At 37.6% G+C, this 10,000-nt stretch overlaps 1 protein-coding gene across 2 annotated transcripts in view; it reads left to right on the forward strand.

Moving 5' to 3' along the window:
* Positions 1–586: 586 nt before the first annotated feature.
* Positions 587–10,000, forward strand: part of LOC137997816 (NLR family CARD domain-containing protein 4-like) — a 37,484-nt gene continuing 28,070 nt past the window's right edge. Inside the window, exons 1-4 of one of the 2 annotated variants that reach the window (XR_011122605.1) lie at positions 587–923; positions 7,235–7,886; positions 8,466–8,528; positions 8,977–9,039. Coding sequence is in view for 1 of the 2 variants with exons in the window: in XM_068844081.1 (XP_068700182.1) it covers positions 7,250–7,886; positions 8,466–8,528; positions 8,977–9,039 (763 nt within the window). In the remaining variant the exon portion in view is untranslated. Of the gene's footprint in view, positions 924–7,188; positions 7,887–8,465; positions 8,529–8,976; positions 9,040–10,000 lie in introns of both variants that reach the window. The other variant, XM_068844081.1, reaches the window with a different exon arrangement.

Genomic DNA, 10,000 nt, shown 5'->3' on the forward strand with positions numbered 1-10,000 from the left:
AAATTTAAACTCGCAAGCCAATTCCATGCATTCCATATCCTGCTCCTCTCACGGTTTATCCGCTTTCCCGTAATAAGAAGCTTTGCTGAGTTAAACGCATTAAACGCACGCTTCAGGAACTTTTATAACCCAATCTCAAACATATTCTAATGAACAAATGGCATCTTTTACAAAACCAGCCCTTACTAACAGAATTCTTTAAAAACCCTCCCCTAGCTAATTTCATATAGAAAAGGGGGCTCTTTGAAAGATGTACTTGTTACAGCAAAGCTCTGAGGTCTTTGAAAGTCTTATCTTGACCTCTCAATAAGAGTCGTGTTTGGCCTGTCTCCACCTTGAAACACAATTACGGGTTTTTCTTAATAAAGAGCTTTACATGTAAAAGACTTGTTGTGGTGTATTATATGCCCTCTATTGCACTTCTTTTTTTTCAACCTCCCATAAGCGAACACTTACCCTTGGTCCCGAGGGTATCCGCTTACGGGAGGCTCGACGTGTTAAGTCAAGACAAAATACGCAGTGTTACACGAAGTACTTAGGTGTAATGGGCGATTTCCGCCTGACGTCATCGCCGCCGTGTTGGTGGAAGAAAACAGAATTGCTGTTAGTGTCTCTAGGGCTTGGTTGAAAACGTCCTGTTTTTCAAGCGTTTCAAACCTTCAAATTAAAATTATAAATACATTTTGTGTTGTCGGTTTATCAAGATAAACCCATCGTTCATTCAGTGAACGAGGAGAGTGAGATTCACGGGACTTTACAAGGTCTCATAATACACGTACGTACAATGAAGTGCTTGCATCTTTATGTTCGCTTTTAGAAGATTATCGTCTCATCAGGACCTTTGTCTCCGCGGGAACCGAAAACCACTGTATCGGGCAAAAGCTACACCGAATAATCCTGACGGAATGAGAGTTGTCGTAAAGGTAAGACAGACCATTTTGTTGCACAAGAATTAAGCGTAAAGTAAACAGAAACTCGCGTTGTAAAAGTCGCTTGAATCGATGATTTACATTGGGAAAGAACTTTGATGATGTTCAGTTTAGTGTTTATTTCTAACCTATTATAATTTGGAGTATTATTCAAGCATAAAGCATGGTAGGATTTGGAAAAAAACGAGAGTAGGCCGCTCTTCTTACATAGAGCAGTACTGTGTATAAATGATAATCGTATTTTTACAGCAACAAGGAAGTGAGACCGAAAGAAAAAGTAGTGCTGTAGTCAAAAGTATTTGCGTCTCACCGAAATCGGTTCTTCTTCTTCTTCTTCGTTGTCATCCCCTTTTTCCACACGTTGCAATTTAACAGTAGGTTTTACGTATGTCAGACAAATTGTTCGTCGAATAACTTTCAAACCACATGCACCCCAAGCTCAGTGTGAGGGAAGCCAACATGGCCGACAAAAATATAAGGATTTGTTTGGGAAACACGATAAAAGGCTTAAGAAGATAACTATATGAAAAAATTCTCATTTAAAAAGCGTTACTTATTGCCATTGTGAGTAGTTTGCTTCCTGTTTGCTTATTTTGCAAATCCAATACAATTTGAGCCATTTAATTTTCAATTTCTCGATTGTCCACCATATTATAAACTCCCAAGGCTGCACACTCCATTCTTGGGAGCCCACCAAACTGTGCCAAATATCCCGAGATAAAATGATCCCATGGTCACAACTTCACATCAGAATCAATTGACAAAGATTGAATTTTCATTTCAACCCACCATTAACACTTAGGCCCACCATTGTTGGCTTGATGCAAAAGCATTGTCAATTAATAAATGTAGATCTAGATGTAGATCAATGCAATAGCAGTCTTGCGAGTGACCTCAGGCGGTAGTTTGTTGACTCAATTGCAAGAAAACACCTTCCGAAAGATGTGCTTGACGCTCAAGTGCCCACAACTGTTGGAGAACAAACTGAGCCCCACCGGGATAGTGGACCAAAAGGACTGTATTCCCTCAGATGCTAATAATTAAATTTCATTGGCTTCAGTGTTCTTCATGTTTAATAGTTCTGTTAATACTGATCTTTATGCTAACAGCACAACATTAACTTGTTCCGTCATTTGGATGGATATAGATCGTCTGCAAATTTCCTTAAATGCAACAGTTTCTGAAATGGTTCATTGGGCCACAGCTAACAAGCTTCCATGAGAAGAAAACTAAAGTTTTTACCACCTGTGACAAGCATCTCTCCAACAGAATCCCTAATGATATGACTATTTCTGTGCAAAGCTCTTAGGTCTGGAAATTGATAGGGAACTAACATTTGAATCCCATGTTGATAAGTTACATGTATGTTGGAAACTATCCCAGCACATTGGAATTTTAAAAAAGATTTGACACTGCCTGGAAATGAAGTATACATGTAGAGTTCTCTTTTACAATGCTATTATTAGACCAGTGATGTATTATGTACAGTAAGTGTTATCTGACCAAACTATGATAAACATTATCTAGATCGTGTTTTAAAGCTACAAACGAGAGCAGCAAGAATCATTGTTAGTGCTGATACATGTAGTTATGCATCCTCTGTTCAGTTATTTAACAATTTTAAGTTAAATGGCTTTCTTTCTTTGAGAACGCTACTTAAGATATTGTAGCCAAGTGTTTTATCACAGAACCTTTTGCAAGGTCGCATGCACAGTTATCTTACAAGTTTATTGGTATTTAGCAGTTAGACTCTTTCATGGCAGACTAGATAATTATGCTAAATTTAACACACAATGTGGCCTGTCCTTGAGTGAAATAAAAAACAGAAGGTGGAAGAACATTTAGTGTGACTGCATGCCAGGAATGGAATAAGCTACCTCTTCAAATGAGAAAACCAGAGACTCTCATGCAGTGTTCGAAATAAAAAATAATTTAAAAAAGAGGTTGTCCCTATTTCAAAAGCCGGGCAACTTAACCAGTAAATTTGGTTGCCCTGATAAATGCTTTGTGGTCCATTGGGAAATTGAATCACATGGTGTGGGAGCTTGTGTGGGCCTTTCATGTAGTTCCAAGTGTGTGCCTGGTATTTCTTTTGTGGAATTCTGGGTTTAAGTTTTAGCATTTTCAAAATTAAAGGGAGTCTTCGATCTCCATTGCAAGCTATACATGCGAATTTTCCTGTCTGACAATTTTTTATAAAAGCCGCTGGGTCCACATATAATTATTCAAAACATGGAAAAATGCTCAACTTTGGCAAATTAAAAATTGTTAACTTCAAATTACTATCAGACACTGACAACAGAAAACCATTGAGAGACAGAAAGCCGTCTGGTGCTGCTTATGTAATACATTTTCTTTTTTTTATTCTTTGGCTGCATTACCCTTTGTTGTTTTTTTTTCTGGACAACCAACCTTTTCATTTTTACCAAAAAGTAGTCGCCCGGTAAATCTTCTAGTCGTCTGGGATGACCGGGCTGCTGCTAATTTCAAGCACTGCTCTCAAGACTTTTAAAATTTCTCTTTGGAACAGGATTTTTAAAGATCAGCAATTTTTAAATCATGTTTCATTGTAAACATTGTGCTGCAGGCCTATAATTGTTTTACAACGTTGTAGATTTTTCATAGTTTTATCGTAAGCCTTAATTATTAATGATTTTAATCTTGTAATGAGGGCCACTAGTTTATTAGTATTTATATATGCTATTTCATGTTACCCTCGTTAAATAAAGACTTTATTTACTTACCTAATTATTCAGTATGTCCATCCACAAAATATTCGTAGTTGAGTTAGTTGCACAATATCCTACGAGAACAAAGTTTATTCTTTAAAATGCTGCCTGAGGCCGTAGGCCGAGGACAGCTTTTTCAAGACCGAGGTCACAGTTTTTCGTTGTACTGACCTACGTGTACCCTTAGCTGGTAAATAACTTATTAGTTTTTTTCCTCTCTGAAATCACTTTTTTAATTGTTGAATCGCATTGCGCTTGATAGCGGATGTAGTATTAAAGCGACTTACAAACTGAACGTTTCAAAAAGAAATATATATTTTTAAAATTCTATTTCCAAACCTCTTGTCTAATAGAAAGTAACTTATTGTAAACGGATTCGATGTCGAAAAAAATGGAAATTTAAGGACATCACACAAGCTCAGGCAACCAAGGCTAGGATACAGCCGCCATAAGGGAGCTGGATGAGAAAATTACGCCCGCTTTGCGAACCAATCATTGCAGGATTTGTTGAATTCCACCTGCTTAAGCACTGAGAAAAAATAATAACAGTTACGATCGCGAACAGCCAACAATGTACAAAGTCAATATTCTCCTCAGTTTGTACACTTTTGCTTTCATTCTCGGTTGGCCTCTTAGCCATCTTTCAATGCTTCGCAAATTTTTCTAAAGTTTGCCAACACAAAGGAGGCGTGACTGTGGTTGCACGACTGAGTCACTGCACTCATGTTGGGGGACCCAGAGGAACAAAAAAAAAATTGTTGTTGACAAACTACGGTCCACTAAAAACAACAAGCAAGACCAATATTCTCTGAGCGGTCTGGATTTTGCAACATCGGCTGCTAAGATGGACCGGTCATGAACAAGTGTATATATTGGCTTTTAATACCCGAAAAAAAGAGCATTTGAGAAACACCAAAACTGCGACCAAAGGTTCTAGAATTGCTAATCACACCTGGTCTACAATGTAACAATTACGCCATTGATTTTGAAAACGCATCAATTATTGACAAACGCACTTTTAGAACCAGAAAAACATTGGAAGCGTGGCATACCACAGTGACATCTAACGCAGATAACAATTCTTGCCCGTTACCTGGGCAATACAACATTCTTTTTAACAAACATTCATAACCATTTACATTTTTATTTCGCAATTCACGCTTTTTATTCAAATTTTCTCATAGCTTTCTTATCATTCATTGTAGCCGTCGAAGACTGCAGTTTGGGCAGCCGAAAGCTCGTAGTTTTTTATTCATTTTTAGCCAGAGATTGTTTTTTAAATTTCAACTAGCGTATATAGGTTGCCAAACTGTTCCCATTTTCTTTTTTCATTTTCTTAGACATGCATGTACAAAAAAAAGAGCAAGAAATGTTTTTCATTTAGTCATGTCGGTCGGAATTCCAGTACGAATTTTACTTTCCAGAACTGTTAGCAGAAGGAGGCGAAGACGCAATACTCAAGGAATAGAAAACCCTGTGCAAGAGAGAGAAATTAATAAAAACCTTATGGAACTAGCTTGTTCAGTCCGTACTGGGAAAACCAGAATTCTCCTCTTCATCTTGGACCAGTTTGCTTATATAATAAAAAAGAATTAATAACTACATGACTGTACTTATGTTGATTTTGAGATTGGAAAAAGGAATGGCTTTTCACTGAAAATGATTCAACTTTGAATGAAATGCTCAAAGAACTTTAAGAAGGCATTGGATTTGAACCTCTTCCTTGTGATATACATGTAGCTCCAAACTGCTTCACAAGTTCTGGCAATAATTACGAAAAAAGATCTAGGAACTCTGATAATTCAGAGGCTGGTGAGGATACTGTGATCTTTTTGAAAACCTTTTGAGGTATTGATTTTTCCTTTAGAGGAACACTGACAAGGAAAAAAGTGCTTCCCCGTAATTTAAATAATTAAATATGTAAATTTAAAACTATAAAAAATATAAAATTCGGTACTCTGGGCGCAATTAAAAAGTTAAAAGTGGGATATTTCGTTCGGATCCACCGAAATTCGTCAGCCACAATGAAAATTTGAATGTTAAGAAGGGTTATATACATGTGATGGTCTTGAGGGGGCTAAGATGGTGGACATCATAGATTCTGGTTAATTCAAAGCCATTGTCTCTGTTCAAAGACGGCTTACGTAATGTTATCTCTATTGCCTCCCTTATGTGGCGTTTGAATGTGTTATTCTCAGTGGCAAGAACTTTTGTTTCGCTGGAATCCACTGAATGACCTGTGAGCTTGTGATGTTCATGAACAGCTGACGAACTTACATTCCTAGAAAGATGTTCGGTGGCTCCGAATGAAATATCCCACTTTTAAGTTTTTAATTGCGCTCTGAGTACCGAAATTTATATTTCTTTTTATCGTTTTAACTCTTGATTCCAGAGCAGGAAAACAATATTCTTTTTTTTGTTCTAAATATGTAAATATTTTTCTCACCTTTATTCATGGTATTTCGTGTGATTGTGAAGCAAACATTATTAATTTTACCAAAGTTAGAAGGCATTTATTTAATATTTTTTCTCTTTAATCTACATTTATTTGTCCAGTGGCCACTTATAGATTGTATTCGTCAGTGGGGAGCCTCTCGGGCCTTAAAGGGTAAACAACCTCTAGGCTCACTCAAAAACATTAATACCACAGAACACTGACCAGATTTTAGTTGCTTATTAACTGCTTGACTGCTGTTTAGCTGGAGCATGTTATCCATATCATAACAGGCCATGCCAGGGAAAGAAATTACAACTTTGTGTTTTCAAAATATATTTATTGCTCTTATGACTTTTGCATGACCATAAATGGAAAAGTTCCTTGTGGGTGTAACAGAGTAAAACCACTAAGTGACTTAAAGTCTGCGAAGGATGACTTTCAAGTCTGCATTCTGTCCATATGATACAGTATTATGTGTTATGTAAGAGTCACAAAGCATTGGTTACTGTTTTAGCACCATTAAAGCAGCATAGATTAGTTAATTATGTACTTTGCAGGTTACTTACTGTAAGTTACTCCTTTAAAAAATCGATGCTAAAACATTGCTGAGATAAACTTAATGTTGAATTCCTTGTTGTCTCAGTAATAGGTCCTGTGTAATCTTCTAGATCACTGTGGGTATGGATTATATATTTCTACCTCAAAAAATGCAAAGTTAAAGCAGAGTGAATGCTAAAGAAGATATGGAATGTGTTTGTTGCATTATGAATGTGATTCATCAAACACAGTGCACTTCTTTTGGATGTCTCACATTTCACCAATGTATACATGAAAAGTCTGCCCCTGAAATGTTATGTTTATTTAGAGTTTTTTTTTTATAATAAGTGTGCTTAAAAGGACACTGTTGAATTCATAAATCTAGCAAGCAGTCCTTTGTGCAAACCCATTCACACCTACATGTAAAGTGCCTCCAATTGACAAGTATTTTATTTGGCGTTAGCCATGCAGAGTAAAAATAAATAGTCCTCACTCCTAGGGGTCAGTGCGTGCTACACTTACTAAATGCCCTTGCGTTACCAATGCCTTTCTACAGATTTGATCTCCAATTGGCCACACTTGTGTTTTCTATGTTAATGTAGTGAACAGTTTGGGATATGGCATCCGTTCCAGCTCCAGCTCCGTTTGCCTCGTCAAAAGAGACGACCAACTATGCCCGTCTGTGCAGGCTTCTAGTGGATGTGGGAACCCAGGCCCTGAGAGACACCTTTGACACAATACACCCACCAGCTACTCTTCCCAAGGTTTTGTCATTAGCTCACAGTACATTGCTGTTTCTGAAAAAGAAAGTTTTGAATCCCACACAATGGGGAAAGCTGTACCCAACTCATCCTTCATCTGTGTCATCAGCAAGCTTTGACATTACACTTCTGATGGTACTGCTGAGAAATATATGCAGTCTCAGTCCTCCTGCCAGTACTGGAAGTTGGGACAAGCTTCCTCTCCCTGGTGATAACAGTCGTGAGGCAAACATAGTGAGGATCAAGTATTACAGAAACCAAGTTTATGCTCATGCAAGCCAAGCTTCTGTTGATGATGCAACATTCAATATGTTATGGCAGGATATAAGTAATGCCCTACTTGGCCTTGGATCTGGAGCAACTTATTCCAGTGCAATCAGCTGCTTGAAGACTGAGTGCATGGATCCTGTTGTTGAGGAGCATTATCGAAAGTTGCTGAAGGAGTGGAAGATAGATGATGAGAATACAAAGGAAAAGCTTGAAAATTTAGAAGGTATGTATGCCTGACCTTAAAAATAAGTGAGATATCTAATTGACCTTATCGTTCTGGATGGCTTTCTTTAAGTGTGGTTTCCAGTCACTGTGGTTTATGGTTGGACTGCTCAATTGCATTGCTTCTTTCAAAGATGTACTGGTACTGGTCAAATTTCTGTCACACACAGACTATGAAAATGAGTTCATTTTCTGTTTGTGCATAGTGACAGTTTGGGTCATCTCATGAGAACTGAAAGGCACTGGGTGGTTTTGATGCATGAGGGTTGTGCCTGAAGACTGGTTTAAGAAGCATCACACTGAATTACTGCTGGTGTAGTCACATCATAAGGGGCTAGCATATGTGCACATTCAATAATAATTTCTTGACACAGGCCACTGCTGCAGTATGGGCAGATCCCTTACACTGGCTAGCCTTTTTTTTTAGTTGTCTTCTATCAGACAAAGTCAAATATAGCTATTAGTGTCATTCTAAGGAGGGAATGAATGAAGGGAAGGGGTCAATATTAAACCAAACCAGTAAAAACCCAATGTCAATCTCTTTATTGACTCATTTATCTTGGTTTTTGTTTGACTCCAGACATGATAAAGCAGTGGAAGTCAGATGAAGACAGCACCAAGGACATGATTGGAGAAGTACAAGGTGTGTTGATTAATTGAATAGAACAAGTACCATTCATGTACATGGTGATTTATAGTAATGGCTAAAGTACTAGAAATCTTGATAGTGCATCTACCTGACTTATGATTGACTAGTAGCATTCAGAATGTTTCTCCAATGTTTCTCCTATGTTTCTCCTTTCCCATTCGTTTCCTTCAATCTTTCTGGGTTTAGTATTATGTATTACGTCCTGGAAAACAAAACACAGCTCAGTTAACAGTTATGGTATAAAGCACTGTGCCAAGTTACTGCATTACCACATGTACGCAGTGCGTACCTATTTTTTTAGTCGTCTTCTATGAGACAGAGTTGAATATATCTGTTAGTGTCATTCTAAGGAAAGGATGGGGTCAATATTAAACCAAACCAGTAAAAACCCAATCTCAATCTCTTTATTGACTCATTTATCTTGCTTTTTGTTTGACTCCAGAAATGCTAAAGCAGTGGAAGTCAGATGAAGACAGCACCAAAGACATGATTGTTGAAATACAAGGTGTGTTGATAAATTGAATAGAACAAGCACCATTCATGTACATTGTGATTTATAGTAATGGCTGAAGAACTAGAAATCTCAATACTGCGTCTATCTGACTTACAGCTGTATGACTATTAGCGTTGAGAATCAAATAACCTAAATTAAGATGAATAATTTATTCATAAGAATTAAGATGGCAAAAACACAAATGAAAACCAAGAGATTCCAACCCTCCCATCACACCATAGGGGGCTTGTATGAGTGTCTTTGTTAAAACCTCCTCTATTTTCCATTGACTGTCATCTCAAAATTCAGGAAATGGCATCTTTAGAGGCACATACTGTACTGCATCTTTCCTGGGGTACTGTAGCATCATTGGCTCTGAACCCCCCTACAGGCTCATGCCTGCGGCGCTTAGAGTTTGCTACTCCAATTCTAAAACCTCCCTTTTTTACATGTATGTGACAGGGTTGGAATCCCTAAAAATGGTAATTGGCTTCTTAAAATCACCTCTGTTCTTCTTCACAAATGGTTATTTGATCAATACGAGGAGACCGTCTGCAGTATGTCACCTGCAGTTGTTATTTATTTATTTATTTATCTTTTTTTATTAAGAGTGTCAAAAGCCATCTAGCCAGGGAAAAGAAATCCCTTACTAATTTGGGGACACCAGTTAGGGAAAAAATTTACAGGCTAAAAACTAATAATAATAAGGCTGCCAACACTGTTAAAATAGTGCTCAATACACATAAGTGTAGAACTAAATCGTAGAAAGGTGAGGCTAATGAAAACAACACATGATTCACTGTTACTCCAAGTTTCGTGCTTACGCACTCATCAGACAGTATTTAATAAAAACAACAAACAACGTCAAGGTCAGCTACAGTTGTATGGACAATATGCAATCTATAATTAACAAGCACAACAAGAAAGTAACCAGCATCGACACCAAACCAAACGCCCAAGACCAATGCAACTG

Source organism: Montipora foliosa, chromosome 3 (genome assembly GCF_036669935.1).
Source record: "Montipora foliosa isolate CH-2021 chromosome 3, ASM3666993v2, whole genome shotgun sequence".
Taxonomy (NCBI): Eukaryota; Metazoa; Cnidaria; class Anthozoa; order Scleractinia; family Acroporidae; genus Montipora; species Montipora foliosa.